Source organism: Cnephaeus nilssonii (assembly GCF_951640355.1).
Source record: "Cnephaeus nilssonii genome assembly, chromosome: 18".
Classification (NCBI taxonomy): Eukaryota; Metazoa; Chordata; class Mammalia; order Chiroptera; family Vespertilionidae; genus Cnephaeus; species Cnephaeus nilssonii.
The window spans coordinates 11,626,082-11,651,057 of record NC_137089.1 but is presented as its reverse complement, the minus strand read 5'-3'; the positions used below and the strand labels follow the sequence as shown (position 1 = coordinate 11,651,057).

Sequence of the window (24,976 nt, the reverse complement as noted above, 5' to 3'; positions counted from 1 at the left end):
AAAATAGATTTTTATTGATTTCAGAGAGGAAGGGAGAGGGAGAGAGAGATAGAAACATCAATGATGAGAGAGAATCATTGATCAGCTGCTTCCTGCATGCCCCCTACTGGGGATCGATCCCGCAACCTGGACAAGTGCCCTTAACCAGAATCGAACCCAGGACCCTTCAGTCCACAGGCTGACACTCTATCTACTGAGCCAAACCAGCTAGGGCAATGTTAACATTTTTAGATTTCTTTATACATGTGACCCATCTTAAGACTAGCTGATTAAAATAAGAACTTACAACCCAAATAAATAGGCAATTCTATTACAAAATTACTCATCTCTTTAAAAAAAGAATAATGAGCAAAGACTTCCTTTAAGGGATTATCTCCCCCCTCTCTCTCCATGATTTGATTTGCTCAATTATTTTATAGAAAATTTATTGAGCTACATTTACAATATTTTATTATTTATTCTCATAATAGGGTCAGAGGTGGAGACTAATAGAGGTTAAATTCCTGGACTCTGTTATGGAATAAAAGGTTGCTATAGGAACTAAATTTAAATTCTGAAGATAAAAATCTCTTGTAATGATGAAGCCCAGAGACATATCAAGGGTTTTTAAAATCTGTTGAAAATGTTAATGGAATGTATGTGTTTAGTCCAAATGTCAGTAATGTAACCTTGTCAAATTAATCAGTTCCTTTTTTTTTCTTTTTCTTAGCAATAGGAGATTTTAGGGAAAAAAGTTAAAGATAAAAGACCAGAAACACAAAATCTTTATATAATATTTATTGATCATTAAAATATTATACTTTCTCTCCTATATTTTGTATTCATTTGTAACATTACTAGTAAAGTCTGGACTGACAGGGAATTTAAAGGCAGCATTGGCTGATATCTTGTTAAACTCCCTAAGGAGTTCTTTTTTCATGAGTTTTATATGAGTGGGATATGAGAGTGTTCTGAGTTCTGAAGGTTTACTACAAATATTGGTGTTTCATTCTATCCTAATTTTGATGGCGTGTATCTTTTCAGAGGGTATCATTTGGGTCCCAGAGGTTTTGTCATACTTACTTTTAAATCTTCTAAAGCCTGAACAGCTCTAATTGAAGAATGAGTCTTCAGATGAATAGTTGTAGTTTTGGTTTTTCTCCCCTGTTTTTTCACTAATACATGAATATTCTAAATGTCAGATTTCTTCTGACTCTACTGAGACAGATAATTTTAAAATTGTGGTAGTCATATGATTTTTAAAATTTATTATGCCAATACACAGTTGCTAGTAATGAAATACTAGTAGCCTCCATTAATTCAAAAGTAATGATGTTGAGGCTATTCAGGGTCTTTTTTAGTTCCATATAAATTTTTGGAGTATTTGTTCTAGGTCTGTGAAATATGCCATTGCTATTTTAATAGCGATTGTGTAGCAATCTTGAGAAAGAATAACAAAGGAGGGATCACAATTCCAGATACCAAATTATACTACAAAGCCATTGTAATCAAAACAGCTTGGTACTGGCACGAGGATAGGTATATAGATCAATGGAACAGGACAGAGAATCCAGATATCAACCCAAACCATTACACTCAATATTTGACAAAGGAGGCAAGAACATTCAATGGAGTAAAGATAGTTGCTTCAATAAATGGTGTTGGGAAATCAGACAGATACATGCAAAAAACAACAACAACAAAAAACAAACTAGACCACCAACTTACACCATACACAAGAATAAACTCAAAATGAATAAAAGACTTAAATGAATAAACTCAAAATGAATAAAAGACATAAAAATCCTAGAAGAAACCACTGGCAGCAAAATCTCAGACATCTCTCATAGCAATATATTTGCTGTTACATCTCCTAGGGCAAGGGAAACAAAGGAGAAAATAAACAAAATAAAATGTTCTGCACAGCAAAAGAAACCACCAACAAAATGAAAAGGGAGAGAGAACATATTTGTCAATGATACATGTGATAAGGGGTTAATTTCCAAAATATATAAGGAACTCATACAGCTTAACAAAAGGAAGACAAACTATCTAGTTATTCCAAATGTTTATTTTTCACTCTAACCGTTCAGTGTAGAAAATGAGCCATTGAAAGATTCTAAGCAGAAGGATGACATGGTTTGATTTGCATTTAGAAAGGTCACTGTGTTATCAGTATGAAACTAAAATCGAAACTGGGTTGAATCAGCGAGACCATTGCTACAATGGCCAAGGCAAGAAATGATTGGAAGGTCAACTAGGAAGGTAGCAATGTTGGCCAGAGAAAAAAGGGTTAGGTTTAAACAGTTGTATTGAGAAGTAGAATTAAAAAGACCCAATGATCAGTGTGGTATGATGGGAAGAGAGGAATCTGGGTTATTGCTCAGCTTTATCCCTTTGGGCATTGAGTAAATAATGTTGACTTGATTAGGTGAGCGGCGAGCTGGGAGTGAACGACCTTGAATGTAGCTTTAGAACTGGTAAGTGTGTGGTAACTACCTCAGATCCAGTCTATTAGTAAGAGTAAGTAGTGGGCAAGTTGGGTGTAGAACTTAGGAGCCAGGTCTGGGCTGGAGAAATAGAGCTGGGGTTCACAGATATCATATGACTGGTGAGGCTATGGGAGGCCAGGAGGAGGTGGGATTAGCCAGAAGGACCATGAGGAAGTGAAGAGATAAAAGAGGAGCCTGGGTGAATCCTTTTAACTTCTAATCGCTAGTGGTGCGCAATGACAACAATAATTCAGGCTTAGCTATTTAAAACAAAGCAGGTTTTCACAATGTTCTTTCTCTGACAGATTTCAAATACCTCTGCAATGACTTTAAATAAAGTTATGGTAAAGATCTGCCCAAATTCTGAAATGTTTCCACAATCCTAAGAATATCGTGGATCTCTGCCTCATCATTGGTTGAACTTTTATTTCAACCGATGGATATGTTTGGGTTTTTTCATTCTCACTTTATTTTATTTTATTTTACTTTGTTCTTCATTAAATTGACTATGTTGGTCTTAAATATGACCAGTGAAAATCCATTATATTGCTCAATAAAAACTTATACTTCAATAGAAATCATTCTTCTTTAAATGTGAGCACTTATACTCTCTCATGTTATTTGTTTACCTAAGGAAATGCAACTTCACCACAAGTGCAAAGACCGTCTTTCATGGACTACTTTGATAAACAGGACTTCAAGAATAAGAGTCATGAGAACTGTAATCAGAACATGCATGAACCCTTCCCTATGTCCAAAAATGTTTTTCCTGATAACTGGAAAGTTCCTCAAGACGGAGACTTCGACTTTGTAAGTACATTTTAATTCTCTTATTTATATTTTCTCTTTCTTTTATTGTCGGATTGCGAATCGTAGTATATGTATAAAATTATATATAGACTATAGATTAATATTCAACATATAGTCATAAATGTGAGTAGGGAATGGTACAGTTGTAGTTTTCTTGTAGAAATGTACTTGCAGAGAAATGTAAATAATTGATTACAGTTAAATAACTCATAGCTTACATTTACAGAAATATTTAGGACCCTTTAAAATTAAAATGACAATTATTTCAAAAGATGTTTCTAATAGTGCAAATATGAGATACTTCTGACAGTAAATTCCATTTCCAAAACAAGTGATACAACATTTATGACATAGACTTGGAGAAATTTGCCTCAACTTTGAAAGTTAACTGAATTCGTTTCTACTTGAGTAAGTGTTAATTCCAGTTGGTTTGTCAGAAATAATAGCCCTATTTTTTTTCTAGTTAGCATATAAACTTCACTATTAAACTGTGCTTTAACACCTCTTTTATTACATTTTCTCTTTTTCTTTTGCCCTTTTCCTTTTTATTTCTTTTAAAGAATGCATATAATGCAGACAATTCTAAAGCAACTATTTCCACATCTTGAGAGAATAATTTCTCATAATGAATTTTTTAATGGAGCAGCCATCTTTATAGAGTAGATTTTTGCTTTAGCATGTTTTAAATAGTATGTTACTTTTGGCTATTATTCTGAAAGATTTTTTCCCCCACATGAAGTAACTACAATCCTTCACAGCTATATTTGTAATAAATACATTTATTCATAAGTAAATAAAATTTTAGATGTATGTATGTCTTTAATTTTTTAAGTAACTTTAAGCCATTTTGCTTAGTCAGCGTGCCTCTAAATATTTTTAATGTTGAGTACTTTACTCCTAAATATTGTGATTATTTAAGTTTTTTAAATAATCAGATAATAGAGTTTCAAAATCTGTCCTCAATAAGTTTAGTACTCATTGCTAGCAAATATTAGCAATAGCACAGGTTATCCTGAAAACATTGTGATATTTACTTACTGTCTTTTCAATTTTGAAGTTGTAAATTAGAAAAATGAAATTTGTATTTCTCTAGTTTTTGTAAGATTTCATTTTAAGCTACTTTTTAAAAAATTATAAATTATTTAGAATGCTGACATTCAAGCTTTAAATTATTCATGAACATAATGAATTATGTAGAATATTTAGCATCAAAGAACTCTGTCTTGTCTCAGCTAGAATAAATCTTAATAGCCTCTGGGAAAGAGTATGAAATGAGCTACAAAGTAATGAATAAATTATCATAGTTAAGAAATATTAAATACAATTATTTAATTATTTCAATTAGTTTTTCTACTTACTGGCTTAAAACTGCAACTTTTTATTTGCTCACACTTTTGTGGGTAAGCAGTTTGACTAGGTTTAGATGAGTGGTTCTTGTGCTGGTTTCACCTGGGGTGTCACAAGTGGCTGCTGTCATCCAACAGCTTGACTAGAGTGAATGATCGAAAATTACCTCACTCCTGTGTCCGCCAGTTACGTTGACAGTTAGCAAGGCCACATGACCCTATCAGGCAAGTCTGGAGTTTTTAGGTGGCGGTAGTACCCTGCTAAGAGGGTAATAACAGAAGTTGTAAGGCCTCTTGAGACCTATACTTAGGATTTGCATAGTGTCCATGTACAATAGCATCAAAACAATGAATACTTAGGGCCCTGGCCAGGGTGGCTCAGTTGGTTGGACATTGTCCCAGGTACCGAAAGGTTGCCGGTTCATCCTGGTCAGAACACATGCCCAGGTTGTGGGCTTGATCCCCGGTAGGGGGCATGCAGGAAGCAGCCCATCAATGTTTTACTCTCACATCGATGTTTCTCTCTCTCTAAAAGTCAATAAAAATAATTTTAAAAAATGAATACTTAGGAAAGATCTTAACCAAGGAGGTTCAAGACTTGTACACTGAAAACTACAAAACATTGCTTAAATTAAAGAAGACACCAAAACATGGAAAGACATCTCATGTTTAAGGGTTGTAAGTCTTAATATTATTAAGATGTGTATATTCTCCAAAGCAATCTATAGATTTAATGTAATTTCCATCAAAATCCCAATTACTTTTTTTGCAGAAGTAGAAAAATCCATCCTAAAATTCATATAAAATTTCAAGGGATTAGGAGAGTAAAACAATCTTGAGAAAGAGAAATGAAGTTGGAGGTCTCATACTTCCTAATTTCAAAATTTACTACAAAGCTACAAAATAGTAATTAACAAAAAAATCTACAGTATTCAAAACACACAGATACATAGACCAATGGATTAGAATAAAAAGCCCAGAAATAAGCATATGTAGTCAAATGATTTTTTATGATAGTACAAGACCATTCAATGGGGAAAAGATAGTCTTGTCAACAAACAATGCTGGGAAAACTGGATATCCATAATATGCAAAAGAATGAAGTTGGGCTCTTACCTTATGCCATATACAAAAATTAATTTAAAATGAATCAAAGATCGAAACATAAGAACTGAAACTATAAAACTCCTAGAAAAAAATAGGGGAAAAGCTTCATGACATTGGACTTAACAATGATTTCCTGGATATGATACTGAAAGCATAAGCAACAAAAGAAAAAATATATAAATTGGACTACATCAAAATTAAAACTTTTGTATATCAAGGGACACTATCAACAGAGTGAAAAGGCAACCATGGAATGGGAGAAAACATTTGCAAATCGTCTATCTGATAAGGAATTAACAATTGTTTATGTGGAAAAATAATACAAAAATTAATAAGTAATAATATAAGAATAAACTGTGTTTTGTGTACTCACAACTATAAACCTACTTTTGCCCCACCCTGTATAAAGCACTTCTGCAATTCACAACAAAATAACCCAATAAAAAAAATGGGTAGCTATTTCTTCAAATAGATATTTCTCCAAAGAAGATAAGCAAGTGAAAACATGTTTAATATCACTAACTGTTAGGGAAATGCACATCAAAACCATGAAATATCACTTTACACCCATTAAATGGCTGTCATATAAACAAACACACACACACAGAAGGAGACAGAAAATAACAAGTGTTTGAGGATTTGGAGAAGTTTGAACCCTTCCTTATGTACTGTAGGTGGGAATGTAAAATGGTTTAGCTATTGTGGTAAACAGTATGGCATTCCTTCAAAAAATTCAACAATATTACTATGTGTTCCAGCAATTCTACTTCTGGCATGAAGCAAACAAAGTGAAAGCAGGACTCAAACAGATATTTGTACATCCATGTTCATAGCAACATTATTCACAGTAACCAAAAGGTGGAAGCAGCCCAAGTGTCCATCAATGAATAGATAAACAAAATGTGATATATATATATACAGATGGAATATTATTCAGCCTAAAAAGGAAAAATTCTGACACATGCCATAATATGGACAAACCTTGAAGATACTGTGCTAAGTGAAATAGCTAGTCACACAAGGACAAATACTCTGCGATTCCACTTACATGAGATACCTAGATCATTCAGATTCATAGAGACAGAAAATAGAATGGTAGTGGCCAGGGGCTGCAGAGGAGAGATGGCGAATTATTGTTTAGTGGGTACAGAGTTTCAGTTTTGCAATATGAAAAAAGTTCCAGGGATGGATGGTTGTGATGGTGGCCCAACAGTGTGAATGTACTTAACGCCACTGAACTTGTATGCTTAGAAATGGTTAAAATGGTGGATTTTAACATATATATTTTACCACAATAAAAAAAAATAAGAGGGAGAAAAAGAATTTGCATAATATCTGCCCTGGCCATTGTTGCTCAGTGGTTAGATGGTCAGCCTGTGCATGGAAGTGTTTGATTCCCAGTCAAGGGCACATACCTGAGTTGCAGGTTCGAAACCCAGCCCCCATTAGGGTGCATTCAGGAGACAACCTATTGATGTGTCTCTCTCACATCAATGTCCGCCCCCAGCCCTTCCACTCTCTCTAAAAATCAATGGAAAAAATATCCTTGGGTGAGGATTAACAAAACAAAACACACAAAAATGCATAGTGTCACTTCTGCCATATTTTGTTAACCAAGATATGTCACAAGACCAGTCAAGATTCAAGATTTTGGAGTCCTTTTACCTGAAAATTCCAAACTTGTTAGAAAACAAACTAATTTAACAAATGTTCTGCTTTCTGCTTTAGATTGTGCTAGGCACTATGGGGTATAAACACACATATATAATATTTATTAAATTAAAAAGGCAAGGTATTAACTATTAAGTTGTATTCTAGAGCAATAATTCTCATGACATATGGTTTTGCATAAGAGGGGGAACTCAATATTAAGGCTGGAGTGGGTTATAAAATTATATTATTGTGAGGGCTTTGTCTAAGCATTGAAAGATGGATAGCAGGAGGGGGGAATGCAGGCACTACCGAGAATGATGCGTATAATAGAAAGCATAGAGATAGGAAACCACAAGTTGTATTGGGTGACAATGACACAATGAAGGAAATACAATGGAAAGGGTCAGATGTCCCTGAGCACAAGATTGCAGAGTCTGAATTTTTATTTCATAATAGAAAGCCATGGAAGGTTTTCAAGTTGGAGAGTGACATGATGAACTGTTTTAAGATCTTAATCTTGATGGCAGCAGGATTTGATTGCTAGGAAAAGACTAAAGATAGGAAAAACCAGTTATGTGAAATAGGCTTACAATAATATACAGATGGTCCGTGACTTAACAATGATTTGACTTACAATTTCTGCTTTAGGTGATATAAAAATGATATCTCTTTCTCTCTCTTTGTGCTTCACGTTCAGTAGAAATCATACTTAAACTTCTGAATTTGCTCTTTTTCCTGGGCTAGTGCCTAGGCAGTATGGCACTGTCTCACCACACGGGGCAGCAGCAGTGAGCCACAGCGCCCAGTCAGACACAGGACCACAGGAGACAGCCGATATGTTGCCCTGTACTCTGTGTGTTACCGGGTATGTTGGATATTGTGCTCTGAGCGTTTTTAAGATAGGCTAGGCTAAGTTATGGTGTTCGGTAGGTAAGGCGGTTAAATGCATTTTGACTTGATATTTTCAACTTACGACGGGTTTATTGGGAGGTTACTCCACTGTAAGTTAAGGAGTATCTATGATAATAAAATGGGGGAGAAAAAGAAACAAAAACAGGAGATGCATTAGAAAAGGTTAATCAACAGAAACAGCCAACTTACTAGAGTGCTATTTTGGTTAAGATGAAGAACTAAATAACAGGAGGTGAAAGAAAAAAAAGGAAACAAAAATGTCCTCACAGTAGGAAAGAGGCTTCAAAAGATCCTGCGACTGGATTCCACTTTTGCGGGATTATTTTTTTCTGAGTTACACAGGGCATGGAGCCTTAAAAGGGAGCAGCTAGAGCAGTTCTTCCCTCTTCAACGTTCACTGCACCTGTCACCTGGAACCACCCAACCGTCCATCACTTTGCGGCAAATGGAAGATGTTTGTGAATAGCTCCTGAGGATCGTGTAAATGGGGATAAATAAGAGATGAATAAAGGCAGGCTTGCCAGATGCATAAAGAAGTGCTAGAAGTAGTAGTGAGTGTGGTAAAGGACAAAGAAAGGTGTGTGAGGGGCTAAAGAGAGTAGGGCCAGGTGTACAGGGGTCAGTGGAATACTTTGCTTACAAAGTGAGGGAATGCTCTGAAAGCAAAGACAGTTTCCACTTATGACACCAGCTGGTAATGATAAGAGAAGTCTGGTCTTATTCATTCCATCATACATTAGACATAGGATGTAAAAAAAAATTGACTCATCAAAGTAAACAGTGTGCTAAGATTTGTGTGTTTATCTTCCCTCTTTATGATGTATGTCAGGGCTACCTTCCAAAAGAACTGGCTTCATGTGATTCCTGTGTCTATTAAATAGAAGGTGCTTAAAAGAGCCCTAAGTTGTTTTGACTATATTTCCAGGATGTAGAAGTCTTATCCGTCTGCATTGAGGAAAATAGGTTTCCAGAAAGAAAAATGAAAGAGAACACTTCATTATCTTTTGTAGAATTCAGAGCAGGTTCCTAAGAGACAGAACTTATTCAGAGGCACCTGCTGGACAGATGTGCGGAGCAGGAAGCATTCTTTATCTTAAAGCCTGTCTGCAACATCATGTGTGTCTTTTCTTTTCTTAAAATATGTTTTTATTGACTTTAGAGAGAGAGGAAGGGAGAGGGAGAGAGAGATGTAAACATCAGTGATGAGAGAGAACCATGGATCGGCTGCCTCCTGCAAGCTCTCTACTGGGGATAGAGCCTGCTACCCAGGCCTGTGCCTTTGACCGGAATCGAACCCGGTACCCTTCTGTTCCCAGGCCAACGCACTGAGCCAAACCAGCAAGGGCTGTGTCTTTTCTTTAGAATTGTCTTTTGGATTTTCTGTGAACTGTTGTTTCCTATTATGTTCCTGGATGTAATGGGAAGACAGGAGAATTAATATATGTTCACCAATGTGGAGGCATTATAAAGATAGGATAAAATATATTTAGGCTAATTGAACCAATTATTTGAACTTTACTAAAAACTGTTTTGGGTGTGCCTGTGAAGATTTATAAAACAAATGTAAAAGGCAAATCTGTTTATTATAGCACTAGTCTAATGTTTCAGTTTTTGTTAGAATTATTTCCAAACAGCCTTAGCATCCAGATTGTTTAGTGTTAAATAGAAAGAGAGTGTGTCGATCATGTTTTGCAGAAGTTACAGCATCATTCATAAATAGATATATTTTGGGTAACATAAAGATTTTGGAATAAGAACAAAACTTTAAAAACCATCTGTTAACCCACTATATTCATTCCAAGTTGTTTTTTTAAAGGAAAGAAATTGGATTGACAATAATTACGAGTGTAAGAGGAATTAGGTAAATTAACCATTGTTTTTTAACTCAAACTAAATTATAAATTAACATTTCTTGATTACTATGATTCTTAAATATTTATTCCATTGGTGATGTTCTTTTGAGCTAAGGGACACAAAAAGTGATAAAAAGTCTCAATCATTGTGGCAGAAGGAAAAAGGTCCTTTCCTCCAAGTGTAAATTTATCTCAGACTTTTCTAAGTTTTTTACAGTCTTCCTCTGATTCCTGGATTGCCAAGTCAGTGTGGTTATAAGGAAACAAAAAGGAAACAAACATCAACAAAAATTCTCACTGCCACAAAACGCAGAGCGCAGCAAACCCCGAGGAAGGACCAGCCCTGCTGCTGGAGCCCGGCATTAGGAATAGTTCCCTGTTCCGGGGAGTGTTTCCTCCTCACCCTCCCAGAGCGGCCTAGGTTACGGAGGGCAATGAAGAGCCCACAAAAACACTTGCAGCCACGCCCCGCTTTGAAAAGCCTTGGGGGAACCAAGCCAGCAGCCTCTACCAGTTTTTACTGGTGTAGCTGCAGGCTATCATCGGCTTTACTTACTTAAACACAGATAATGTTTTTGGAGATGTTGGTTAGAAGTTACCTTATTCAGAGAACATCTTGTTCTCTTCAGCCCCTCATTGTGTGAACTGAGGAAACCACTTCAGTTGTGTGAAGTGTTTAAGCACATTGTCATCAATTAGCTTTGCATTAATTAAATGATTATTGTCAAGTATTTCCAGATGTTTGAGTTAACAAAGTATGAAAAGATAACTAGATATTTGGGGTTTGTTTCTTCTAGGGTAAAGAAGAAATAAACACAAACCCTCCAATGATGTAGTGGACAGCCCTGGATAAGAGTTTATGATTACAGGTGTACGTGTGGCGTGAACTTGAGTGTATGTGGCACAGGGCGCTTTCACTGCTCACTCTTTCCTTGTAGAGCCAACGGGAAATTAAAATTAATGAGAAGCCTACACTTTGAAACGCTTGCAGAATTCTTGACTATTTTAATCCTCTGCCAGCTCACGAAATCTGTACTGGCAGTCGTATCCCACAGATGGTGTGGCGTGTGTACACCATCATGTGATTGTCTAAGCCCCTGCAGAATTTTTATCAGATTTTGACCATCAATTTACTGAGGCATTTAAGACAGTCATGACCTTTGTTTTGAAAGGAGGGTGGCTTCCCCAAACTTGCTTATATACAAGTAGGAAAAGAAATGTTGAGTTAATTAATCACTGGACAACTTAGCTGAATTTAATAGATTCTATAGTAAAGAGTCTGAATTGCCACACTGCTGTTTTTCCCCTTCAGTATAATTTAGTGCATTTGGCCACCTGAGGTAGAATGAGCATTTTGCTTTCTTATTCCTAAATATGCTGTTTAAGTCTTCCATACTTTCAGAAATTTTTACTTGCAATGTCTACTGAAACATTAAGCTAATTCTGCTTATTTAGGTAATTAATACCTTAAGTTAAAGTGCACTACATCATCATTTCCTTTACAAATTAAAGTGAGCTGGCCTGTCCTTATTGGATTAATTAAGATAGAAAGCACAGGTGCAGTATGTGGTTTCTTGTCACTGTGTTGGAATGTACTAAGATATTTAAAGCGCATGGCAAAAAGAAAATTGGCTTAACAAAAAGAGTTCTAAAAAAACATAAAATCTTCTTATAGTAATTTTTTAAATGCCATTTATTTAGAAGATTGTTTTGAAAAATTGGCTACTTTAAAACAAAGATATTGTACTCCAAGCATATGTTATGGCTAATGTTGATGTGTGATGATGTTATTTTGACTCTGTAGACTCTCTGTTCATAACCTTATTTTGAATGTTTAGTCAATAAGCATCAAAAGCGACATTAAGAACCACTAGTGGACTTTAGGATCAAAGAGTGGCCAATATAATTTATTACCTTTTAATTTCAGACTGATGCCCCATGGTGTTTACTTCTTAAATAAACCATTCAATTTCAAGTGCGTTGTTAGCCTCGGTTGAGGTTACTAGTGATGCATATTTCAGGTTGTCTTGATAATAGTTATTTTTACTTTAACTGTCGTAAATGAAATGTTTTAATCTAAAATTATTTTTGTACTTTCATACTTAATTCAGGTTTTCAGAATATACAGAGTAGTTTAGTGTCAGAACCCTTTTCATAGCTAACTTCCATCATACTGCTGACATATCTCTCACAGTTAGAAGTACACACAGTAGTTCCTTGGGGCCCATTAGATTTGTTGGCCTGGCTAAGCTAACACTGACACCTTTCTCTCCTGCCCTGACACTGGGTTGGCAACCTTTTCTATAGTACCTCTCACTTATTGAAATAGAAAACTTCCATTAGGTTGGATTCTTCAGGTTGGGAGACTTTTCAGTAAATAACAGGTGTTTTTAAAAAACCAAACTAGTTTTATTTTGTAATTGTGTCCATCAATAATAGAAAAAACTTTTTTCCAGAAATATAGACAATCTTAAGGGAAAATGTGAAAAACGATTTCAAACAAATGTGTGATAACAGGTAAAAGAATTTTGAAAACAAATATCTTAATTTCATTAATTTATTTTGAATATATATTTTTATGGTTCTTAACAAAGAAACTATTTGTTCTTTATGAATTAAGTGGTGATGCATGTTTAATTTTATATGTAGTTTACTGTTGTGAATAATTAAGTCTCAGTAACCTGGGTTAGAGTATCAAGTTATAATCTACAGTCCTTCAATTTAGTTTTTAACTTTCTGTCTCAATGTGAGAATGCAAATGAAGCTACATAATAGCCTAGGATACAAATATATGCATATGTAAAGGGCTAATACCCAGCCATACCCTTTTACTAACTAGGCAAATGAAATGAGTAGTCAGTTGTGGATTATCATTGCTAATGGAAGATCTAAACTGATAGTCATTTTAGTGATTGTATTCTTTGATGAAAAGAAACTTTCTGTCTTTAACCCATTAGAACTTCAGTGATGGTACAAAATTCCTGAAGTTGCCTTACTTTTTTATTTTAAACATTGCATCATTCTTACCTTGACCGTGAACATTGAAAGACTTTCCTTAGCAGATCTGTATAAGGCACAATAGAAATAAGATGCAGATAAATTCCCGCATGATTTGCAGAAAACAGTGAATTACAGCTAAGGTCTGCAAACAAAGTTTTTCCCCATTTTCCTTTATTATAGAATTATAGGTATAATCTTCTAGAAAAATATCCTTTAAATAACTCATTTAAGGAAATGGTTATGATGCAGCCCTTAGCAATCTAGTAGTCATCATTTAACAGCAGGTCTTCAGATATACTGGAAATCCACCCATTTTTGTTGTCATTTTTAAGGCGTTTTTCAGAACTTAGTCAACCTGTGAGCTCTTTTTGGTATTTTTGTATCAGTTGCCCTCACCTGTAAGAATTTTTTCTTGGTCTATACTCATTCGTATTTTTTTTCTTGACTCCACATTAAGACTATCAAGCTTCATTCATTTGGCTATTCCACATTTTGCTGTGATTTGTAATAAAAAGCTGCATTTTTAAAACTTCATCTGAAATTGTTTTTCCAACTAACCAGTTCTTTAAGGTACGGTATGTGCCGTTTTGTCTGCAGGTATAATTTTACTGTTCAGAATTTTTCTATCATTTTGCTTCTGGCTAATAAACTAAATATTAGTAAAAATAAAAGCTAATACATATTGAGAGCTTACTGTGTGCTCAGTACATCTCAGAGCACTCTTCTGACAATGATCCTTTGATGATCATATTGTACCTCCACCCCCCCCACACACACACACACCCGCCTTTTTCTACAACTCAGGAAACTAAGGTACAGGGTGACTAAGTTCGGTGGTTGAAGTCACATAGCTTCTAGGTGGTGGAGCCAAAACTTGAACCTAGGAAATAGGACTTTAGAGTTGGCCCTGCAATTCAACAATTATCCTATTACTAAACTTTTAGTGAGGAGGTTAACTTGAGCCATAAAACAAAGCTATTAACCAAGAAAAAGAGAAGATACGTAGGTAAATCATGGCACTGAACCCAATCTGGAGACCATTAGAATAAAGTAGGGGTGCAGACATGGGTCAGGCCGAGATGCAAGGGTGTGTATGAGTTGGCTTAGCCAGAGACACAGAGGCTTTTCTGGGCCAGAGAGCTGGTCCTAAAGGAGAAGATGCTGCCTACTGAGCAGAGTAACACTGGTTCTGATGCAGGACTGGCCCTGGTTGGACAGGCCTTAGTTGCCAGGCTGAGGCTTCTAGCATGTATTTAGCTTTAATCCTGTGGGCAGGTGTAGCTAGTGCAGAATGCTTATCAGGAAGGTAACTTAATCAGATTTGCTTTTTAGTGTCAAGGTGAAGCATAGGCAGGAATTGGAGACCTAGGAGGGCTGGACTAAAGACTTGAATTTGTCAGAGTTGAGAAGGCAAAGATAGTAGAATTAGAGGAGGCTACGTTCAAGGTATCATCTAGATTAGGTTAGATCATTTAGAATCATCTGGATATAGTAACCAATTGTGTGTATGGGATTAGCATAAAGAAGTCTTCTGATTTAGAGGATTATATTGGTAGTGTTGCCATTGAGTGAGATGCAAAATAGAAAAGGAGGGAAGAACACATTTTGGAGGTTGGGTGTGTGGAGGGAGTGAGCTAATGAGTTCTGTTGTGGATGTATTAATGAATTGTCATATCTGTGTGATATAAATCTACTACGTAATTGAAAACATAGGATGAAGCTATGGATTGGGGAATATTTGCCTTAAAAGGGGGTACATGAGAATACCAAGAGAGAACCTTGAAGTGAGGAGAAATGGTTACCAAAAGTGGATTTCTAGGGAATCCCAAATTTAAGGTGGACAGAGAAGGAGCAGTGGGGAGGGAGACTGGCTTTATCTAGCTATGGATATAAGTTGAACCAAGCTTAAGCAGGCACGTTGCAGCTGTCACTTGAGAATTTACCATGGGTAACATTTTGGCTTTTTAAAAATTGGGTGTATACAGTCAAACCTTCATTCTTGAACTTCTCCCATCTCAAACTAGGTTATTCAGTTCTCGAAAGTTGTTCACGGAAATAATGTCTCCTTGTTGAACAAAAAATTCCAATTCTGGACCTGACAACCCTTTCTTGCTGATACATCAGCACGACAAAAAGTGTCTCTCAGGCCACAAACAAAGGAGAGAATTCAAGTTCATTTACCTAACCCTTGCTTGTTAACATCTCAGGAAATTGTGCTGTGAATATTTTTGTGTGTTTTTTGCTTTTGTTGCTGGCATAATGGACAATTAGCACAATTTTAAAACATAAAGAGGCCTTCCAGAGTGGTAATGTTGCTAAGGGTGTGAAAGAAACAATGATCGCAGGCAGTTGAAGAGGTAGGAAACTGTTGTTGATTTGGATAAAGGAAAAGCAGTTAGCAGGTGTCAGCATTTCCGAGGCAATAGTATGTGAAAAAGCGAAGATGCTGCATACTGGCCTCCTAAAGACACCCCTGGACCAGGTGCTGAAAGATTGCTTTAAGGCCAGGAGGGGGTAGTTCGATAAACTTAAGGAAAGAAGTGTTTGTTTATAGATTAAAGAGTATATTAGACATGTACTGTATATAAGAAAGGTTAGAACAGGGAATCATTTGGTGATCTGAGATGAATTCATTTAAATTACATTATTTCTAATGGGAAAAATGATTTGGTTTTCAAACAGATTGGTTCTTGAACAGCCTTGTATGTTTGAGAATCGAGGTTCCACTGTACAGTGGCCTATGCTTGAATTTAAAAGAGTAATTTCAGCTACAAGTTTCTTGTTATCAACTCTTTGAGGTGTCATCCTGGCATGAGGGGTTATGTATAAGTATGTAAGCACTTTTTAAACAGTTACAACTCATTGAGGATAAACCTGAAAGAGCCTTTTCTCCAAACCTACTTTGAACCATGCACTCTCTAACCTCCGTATCTGTCCCTTAGCTATGCCTTTGGGTAAATGCTACAACTTTCTGGTCACTTTTGGTTAGTAAAAGTCGGACTAGTTTAAAATTTTAATCTCAAATTTGATTTAACTCTCACCTGAATATTCCCTACCCTACATCTCAGAGCAGGCCACTACTACTGGCTTAAAGTAGTGGGTGTGCTTTCTCCTCTCCTGGATCTAGCTCTTGGAGAGATGAGGGTGGGATGGGGAGTATGTTAGAGGAGTGACAGAGAGGCGGAGGTCATCATCTGAACCTGGTCATGTGAAGATGATGTGTCCTGTTTGTATTCTGGTTCTGACTGCTGCAGAACGTCTCGGCTGATGTCGTGATTTCACGTGGACAGTATGTGTGGTTTTCTTGGATTGTCACTCTTATCCTGGCTCCTTTCTACTCCGCAATTTCAGTCCCTCTCGAGGCAGGGCACTGGATGCATTTGACCAGCAGCCTAGCTTCTTTCTTTAATCACGGAGCCATGGGAATCCATGATGTTCCATTTCCAGGGTCTCGGGGGGTGGTGGGGGGGGGGGGCGGGGGGAGTATGAGAGGTTCTCCCTATTCTCTCCTTCCCATTTAGGTCTGCAGGTGCGGGCTGCTCCATCAAGTCTCCATTTGCAGAAATATGTTTTCCCCCACCTCCTACATAGGTCCAGGGACATATGTCAAGTCTTGCAAGAACATTTTCACCAGGCCTTAAATCAACTTTGACTGTTAAATAATGGTTAATAGCAGCAAAAGAAAATGGCTTCTATTGTCCCTGGTAATCCTTCTTCATTATAGGAGTTCATTCTGTATTAGAATAATGAGTTATCAAGATATTTCTTTCATTTTGCCAGTTGCTCCTCTGATTTTGTTATATTTATTTGTGATCACAAATATATACAGGATTTATTTTAAAGCCTACCACTTTTCTTTTTTTAAACCTTTCTTTTAATTTATTCTAGGTTACCATTTAACAAAATACTTTGATATTGGACCCTTTAAAATTTCAAAGTAGATATTTTTATTAAATAAGAAGTGATTTGAATAAAGGTCAATGAGCAATAGATATATTTCAAATAAAATCTTAACAATTTTTTGAAAAATATTGGATAAATTTCCAAATACATTTTTATTATTGAGTAACTTCTGAGTAGAAAAATAGAAATTTTGACAGAATATGCAACATTAATTTTATAGGTAGATATATTATTTAATGTTGATAAATTTTAGGTTACCACAATCTTGTTAAAAGGCTATTCGCTAATCACAGTAATTCTCATTCTTTGTTTTATTCCCCAGTATATACTTAAATTTATGATCAATTTAAAGTTTGAAAATCTTAGTCTATGATAAACTCTAGGCTTAGGTTTATGAGATCGTTTATTTTATGCCCTTGTTGCTAAAAGAGCTGTTTAATTACTAGGTGAAACTCTTTCAAATCAGAATTTAAAATATGTCTAAGTAATTTGCCTTAATAAAATAATTCCATTGATAATTTTTTCATTACATTTACCAGCCTACTAATAATCTGCATGGTAGTCATCTAAGTGAACACAAGATTCACAGAGTAGCTTAGATAAAACAGCCTAAATATTTTAAATGCTATGAATTTGATTTTTGAATGAATATGCATTTTATATACACACACCCCTAACCTTGATTTGAAATTATAAGCCTAAAATACATGTTATTACAAAAGATTTAAAAGTAGAATAAAATTTATATTGATGTGCCAACCTTAAGAGTGCTTAGGAAAACCTTAGAAAACAGCCTAAGAAATTGCTATAGAATCCTGTCTAAACATTTTGCCCAAGTGAAGAGAAGGAAAGGTATTTTCTTCTTATAATTAATTTACTTTTCTCCAAGTTCCCTTTCATCATATGTTGAATCTCTAACAGTTAGATCATTAAATAAACTTAAAGTCGAAGGTAGATGATTAGGAGAAGACTTGATTGGGCAAATTTGGGATGGGTTTTGGAAAGCTTTTTATTTTTTTAAGATCAATTTTCCTGAGCTTTTGTTTACTCATTTTATAAAGCATGTAAGAATACATCATTAGTTTTTTACTTGAACTTTCCTAACTCTTTTGCATTTTAGAAGAGATCAAGACCATATGGTTAAAATATTTGTTGGAATGCTTTTTAGAATATGTGTACCAATAATGTTGCTTATTTTAATTTCTGTCAAATTGTGATAGTAATTCTTAGTTTTATGTTAAGAATTTATTTTAAATTCATTTTCTCATTATATTTTTCCTAAATTGTCTTGTTTTTAATTAATCTAATACATAATCAGCCACAACTATTTTTAAATTTTATAACAACTTTTTTTTAGCTTTATTTCACATACTGTACAATTCATCCACTTAACGTGTACAATTCAGTGGTTTTTATAGTGTATACACAGTTATGTAGCTATCACCACAGTCCATTTTAGGATATTTTCATCACCCCCAAAAGAAACCTGAACCCATTAGCATTCACTCCTTATTTCCCCCCCAACATGCTCTCCCTCCAGACCTAGGTAACCATTAGTCTGCTTCCTGTCTCTGTGGATTTGCATATCTTACCATTTCATGCTAATGGAATCACACAAATATGAGCCACAACTGTTTCTTCCACCTTTCTGCTAGATAGGTGGTTACGCCCTAACTGGTTTGGCTCAGTGGATAGAACGTTGGCCTGAGGACTGAAAGGTCCCAGGTTCGATTCCAGTCAAGGGCGCGTACCTTGGTTGTGGGCACATCCCCGGTAGGAGGTGTGCAGGAGAGTAGGAGGTATGCAAGAGGCAGCTGATCGATGTTTCTCTCTCATCGATGTTCCTAACTCTCTATCCCTCTCCCTTCCTCTCTGTAAAAAATCAATAAAATATATATATTTTAAAAAGGATAGGTGGTTACAATAGCAGGATGCCTAGAGTATCTCTCTGACTTAGTAATTTGTGAACTATAAATGTAATAACTGATAATAAAGCATTTAAGCATTTTTAAATACTTAAATTTCTAAATTGTTCTTAAAGTATTTCTTAAAGCAGTATAGATATAACTTGAATGCTGAAATAAAATGTTTTTAAGTGGGCTTTTCAGGAACTTACATACTGTGGCAGTGAAATCAATTTTCTGTATATTGGAAATCATTTGTACTACATAGAAGGTTATGCCCCGAGAGCCTAGTCCATTCTACATAGGAGCCCTGACTTTCACACTGTTGTTTTTCCTGGATCTGGCTCAGGATGATAACTTCCTCACAATGGTCCCTTTAAACCTACCTTGCAACGGAACTTCCCGGGTCTCTTTATAGCCTCTTTTGGGTGATCACACCACGTTGGCATTCCTGGACAGTTCTAATGTCACATATTCCAGTCCAGTGTCAAATCATGTTATTATTTTTTTATTTAAAAATTTTGATTAACTGTATATGTTGTTGGAAAACTTGGCTCCACCCATGTTGGCCTAGTTAAACTTGATTCAGAGGTAATCAACTCAGTGAGTTTACCCAAGGAGTGTTTTGTAGTTTCCCAGTATAAGTTTTTCACAACTTTTGTTAAATTTATTTCTAAATACATTATTCTTTTTGATGCTATTGTTAGTGGAATTATTTTTCTTAATTTCATTTTTGGTTTGCTTATTGCTACAATATAGAAACACAATTGATTTTTGTATATTGATCTTGTATCCTGCAACCTTTGGAACTCATTCATTAGTTCCAGTTGTTTTTTGCTGGATTCCTTAGGGTTTTCTACATACAAGATCGTGTTGTCCACAAACTGAGACAGTTTTACACGATTGCATTTAAATACATTAACTCAGCAGGCATGTATTGAGGACTTGGCTCTGTGTCAGGAGCTGTGCTCCACGTTGGGAGCTTAGAGAGAAAAGGCATGAAGTCTACTTCCAGGAAGTTTTGCAGCCTAGTTAGGGGACAGATCTTGAAACCAATAACCATAATTCAGCATCCTGAACACTGATTGAGAGATGTATAGGGTGCTGTGGTAGCACAGAGGAGAAGGGCTGCTACCCTGGGGAAGCTGGGAAACATTCCACACGTGAGTTTGTACAGAGTTCTGGACTGCTTTCTAAATAAGTAGCCACGGTTATGATAACTTGTCATTTCAAGGCCACAGTGGTCTTGGATATTTAAAAATTATTGTGTAGTACTTTAGCTTTAAGATTTTTAGGTCTATCAAAATTTAAGCAGATTTGCATTAATAGCGAGACAACACATCGAGGTTTCAAAGTATATACAGATGTTTGATTTTGTAGTAAATCTGTTGCTATAAAAGCATATGATCACATTTGGAAAATTGCTATTGCATGTCTTGGCAGTTTGTTGAGAACTGAAAACTTTTAAAACTAACTGGTGTTTTGATAGATTAAGTTCAAGGCCACCTTTTGTTTAAATGATGTTTTGTTTTCTGTAATTAGACCATGCTAGGTGAATTAAGTATGTAATTAAAAACAGAAGGTTTGGCTAATTCAGAGTAAATGAGTACAAAATACAAGGTCATTATCCATCCCCAGTGAGACTCCCCGATGAACAGTGCACATGGAACTATTTATAAAACATTTTGCATGGTCAGAGCTCCTCTAGGTTGCTGTCCATGGCTTTTAAGTTAAAGTATTCACAGACTCAAAAAAAAAAATGTACCTGTGCTCATCTAAATGGAAAACTGAAAAAGATTAGAATCTCTTCTTCGATCCCAAATAAAAAGGTGAACTATACTCCTCCTGCTTCAAAAGTGAACATTGAATATGATGCTAGGCATACGAGTTCATGATGAAAACTGATAACTTTTGAGAGCTCTGAGTCTCAGTTGTTTTCATTTTTGCACACCCTAGAGATGTGCACGTAAAACATCTCTGGTTTAATGTTTCCTCAGTGCTTAGTCACAGTGGGTGCCATGGGATGGGAAATCTGGGAAGAGTTTTAGTTAGAATAGTTTTTCTTTCTTATGGTTCAGGAATGTGATGTTTTTAGAAAACAGGTGTTTCATTTAGTGGTTTGATTTATGGAGAAAATTAGAATTGGTTACTGGAAGCACTGAGCGTAAGCTTCTCTTGAAAATCCTTTTACAATTTGGCTCCTGGTGCCTCTCCAGCTTGCTTCTCACAGTCCTCCCTCCTCTAGCATCACCACTCCTGTTGTGCCTGTCGTGTTCAACACTGTATCCTTGCAGCAAGGGTGGTTTCAGGCTAATAATGGCTGCTCAACTAATATTTGTTCAGTGAAATATTTGCTGGATAAATGCTACAGATCTATAATTTAAATTAGATTTAAATTGAAAGCAATGCATGTATTAAAAATCTAATCTCTGCTAGACACTTTACTAGGCAATGGTAAAACAAAAATAATAAGTGGTCTCATTCTTTAATCTCAAATAGTTTAAAGTTAATTAAAAGACCTTTCTTTCTGGGCATACGTTGTTATAAAATGTTTAAGTTACAGAATAGTCCAATAATATCCTATTGATCTGGGATACAAGACCTATTTTTAATTTCCTAATCTAAGCCAGTTAGGTAGTTGGGATGACCATGTGAACAATTATGATGCAGTAAGCCATTGTGTAATGGAAGACTCTTCAGAACTGCAATTGAGAATGTGCAAAGAACACCAAAGTCTACCCATTAAAAGAGGATGCTGTTTAAAAGTTAGCATTTAAACAGATACCTAAAAATGGGTAAGAATGTAGCAGGCAGACAAATGAGAAAATAGTGTTATAGCACAGACAGAAGAATTGGGCACAGGATTACATGTTGTTGGAGCGTAAAGTTGAGTGGGAAGTGTTGGGAATAGGAAGGAGAGTGGGCAGATACGTTTATGCGCACAAAGAATTTGAGAGGTTAGCTTGATAACTGAGAGCCATTGAAGTTACAATCAACTGACCTGTGGAAACCACACTGCAAGGGATTGATATTAGAGGTAGAAAAATCACTAAGGGACTGTCGCAGTATGGCATAATCCAAATGAGAAATGAACGAAGGCACTGGAATGAATGGAAAGGGGCAGTTTGAGAGAATCTCCAGTCCTTCGTGATTAGATCTGGGAGGAGAGGAAGGGATCTCAGATGATTCCCAGATGTTTAACTCGAGCACCTAGCTGAGTGATGGTTACATTCGCTAAGGAATAGTGACTTTTTAAGGGGGACTTAGCACTGGACATACAACCATTCAGAAAGACCTGTTTTTTCAGACAGCCAGAATGGGAGTTCCACAGAAATATCTTTCGGGATTAGAGATTTGGAATCGTGGGTCATTTTTGAACTAGTGTAATTGAAGTCATGAATATAGAGGGAAAGTAAAAATAGGCAGACTGAGATCCGTCCCTGTGGAGCATCAACAGGAGGAATGTGATGTCTTAGATATTGAGGATGGAAAGCTTTTCAAGAAAGAGGTGAATATATAAAAAGCTTCAGCAAGATTAAATCCTGAGAGCTGAAAACTGGAGATTGGGTTTGACATTTAGAAGGTCAGTGTAGCCCAGCTGGTGTGCTCAGTGGTTGAACGCTGACCCAGAAACCAAGAGATCTCAGTTGATTCTTGGCCAGGGCACATGCCCAGATTGTGGGCTTGATCACCAGTAGGAGGCAGCCTATCAAAGATGTTTCTATCTCTATCCCTCTCCCTTCCCCTCTCTCTAAAAATCAATAGAACCATATTAAAAAGAAGAAGATCAGTGCTGCCTTTAAGTGAAACAGCCTTAGTGAGATGGGGAGGCCCTAAAGCTAGACTGCTTCAGGGTGAGGAGTAAGTGCTGGGAAAGAAGTAGACTTCCTCTAGGAGTGGCTTGTGAAAATAATAGATATATCATGATAAAGGGGAATATAAAGTTAAGGAAACTTTTTATTTTGGTTTAGTGTTAGATATGAAAATCTTGAGGATTTTTTTTTTTTCATGCTGAAAAGAAAGCACTAATGGCAGGAACTTGAAGATTGAGTAAAGATAATCTGTGGGATGAAGTCTGTAAGGAAGGAGACAGAGAGCATGGATAGAAAAGTCAAGTCTGGACGGGAAGAAGTGTTATTCTGGGTCAGAACAATTAGGGAATGAGGGTGGGTGCTGGTTTGGGGATGGGGAGGGAAGTAGCAGTTAGAGATGCCACCTAATAATTACTCCCTTTTTCATTTATTAATCCTTCTGCCAAATATCTAGCAATTTCAAACCTAAGACCTACCATTGTAGGTCTCCCTGATTTCCCTACCCACCAAAAAACAACAACACTATTTTTAGGATCCATTTATTTAACCACCACACTGAATATTGTTCTCTTTCTCAAAACTATTTCCTCTGTAAATTATTATTATTTTCAATCTCTTTACACTCGGTTTTTGGGCCTTTCTCCAATTTCACACTTCTTTTGATTAATTTAGTTCACTGTGTTCTCTCTCCCCTTCCAACTTACCAGAATTCAGTACAGTGCTAACAGACTCATGACAGCCAGAAAGACATAATTTACTTAAAACTCTATAAATCCTGCTTTTATAAAAAGATCCGTGGGGAATGAGTCAGAAATTGCAGTTTAATTCATTTTTGATAGAGGAAGATCTTTTATTTTGCTTGTTTTCATTTTTACTTTTCTTTTCATTCTGCTCAGCCTCTCCCACATGGTCCTCTAATTTTCAGTACTGGAGAATTTAGAATTATTCGTTTGCACTGTTTAACAATTAAGCCTTTTGGAGAAGGAACTTTATAAAAATTTAGAATAATAAATGAATATTGTGATTTCACCAAAGTCATGACTTAGCCTTTTAGAATATAATCTTTTTGTCTTAGCCAGTAACTTACTCTCCCAGCCTTTTTATTATTAGTTCTATTTTTTATTTCAGGGATGCACTTGAGTGCTATCTTTTATGTTTTGTTAAAGCTTATTAAGTGGAGGTCAGCTGAGCCTTAATTTTGCTTGATGTTAAAAATAACTTTTATCTAAAAGATGAGTAATTTAACATCTATAATAGAATTTCTTTTTGTATTTTTTAATTACTTTATTATCTGTGCAGAAAAGACAGCTTTACGTGCCATTTTTAGCCTTCCTACATTAATACTATCCTCGTGGTTTTTAAGGTGCTATTTTGATCATGAACCCATACTAAAGTTTAGTATAGTTAACTTTACTTTTAGTTTTTGAACTTCCTAAATGAGTTTCCCAAAATTGTTTCTATATTTGCTAAAAAAACAAAAAATGAAATGAAAATCTCTTTATACTTATTGCTGTTTTTAAGTCTTTAATAGATGAGAAGACAGATAAAATAAAAATAAAAGAGAAAATAAATAAACCACCAAATTACAAAATAATTTGTTTGCTAAAAACAAACAAAAAAGAAAACTACACACACACCCTTTTGTTTGCTTTATGTATCACTAGGCAGTTATTAGTGGTTACTTCAAGGAAGTAGAGATGGGAGATGAGCTTTTTATTTCTGTATCTTGCTATTTTTTTCACTTTTGTGTATGAAAGAATATATACAGACAACATAAAGGAAAAAAATAAAATAAAACTCTGATCCATTCTCTGAGTTACTGTATATATATATCAGTAATTTCCAAACCTGCATCTATGAGTCATCTGGGAAGATTTGTTAAAAATCAGATCCCTGGCTCTGAAACAGAACCTCTAGGAGTGTTGAAAATATTAGTGGTTCTCAAACCTGGTGCATCATCAAAATCACCTCGGAAGCTTTTAAGATATCTAGACTCCCTCCTTCAGAAAGAGAGGATTTGCAGTTTGTAAATGGTTTATGGACCTTGCAGTCCATTTTTTAAAAAGTTCCCCTTGATTCCAATGATCCACCAGGTTTGAGAACCAACTGTTTAATGATTCCTTTTCTCTGTGCAAGAAACTGTGCTGGGTGTTATAGTTATTTTAAAGATGATTAAAACACAGCATTTGCACTCAAGGAATTTAT

The 24,976-nt window shown here is 35.8% G+C and overlaps 1 protein-coding gene across 3 annotated transcripts in view; it reads left to right on the top strand.

Annotated features, from left to right (window-relative positions):
• The window catches only part of STK3 (serine/threonine kinase 3), a 225,472-nt gene that overhangs the window by 162,544 nt on the left and 37,952 nt on the right, over positions 1-24,976 (top strand). For all 3 annotated transcript variants that reach the window (XR_013815003.1, XM_079796718.1, XM_079796717.1), the window contains exon 10: positions 3,106-3,281. Coding sequence is in view for 2 of the 3 variants with exons in the window: in XM_079796718.1 (XP_079652844.1) it covers positions 3,106-3,281 (176 nt within the window). In the remaining variant the exon portion in view is untranslated. The remainder of the gene's footprint in view (positions 1-3,105; positions 3,282-24,976) is intronic.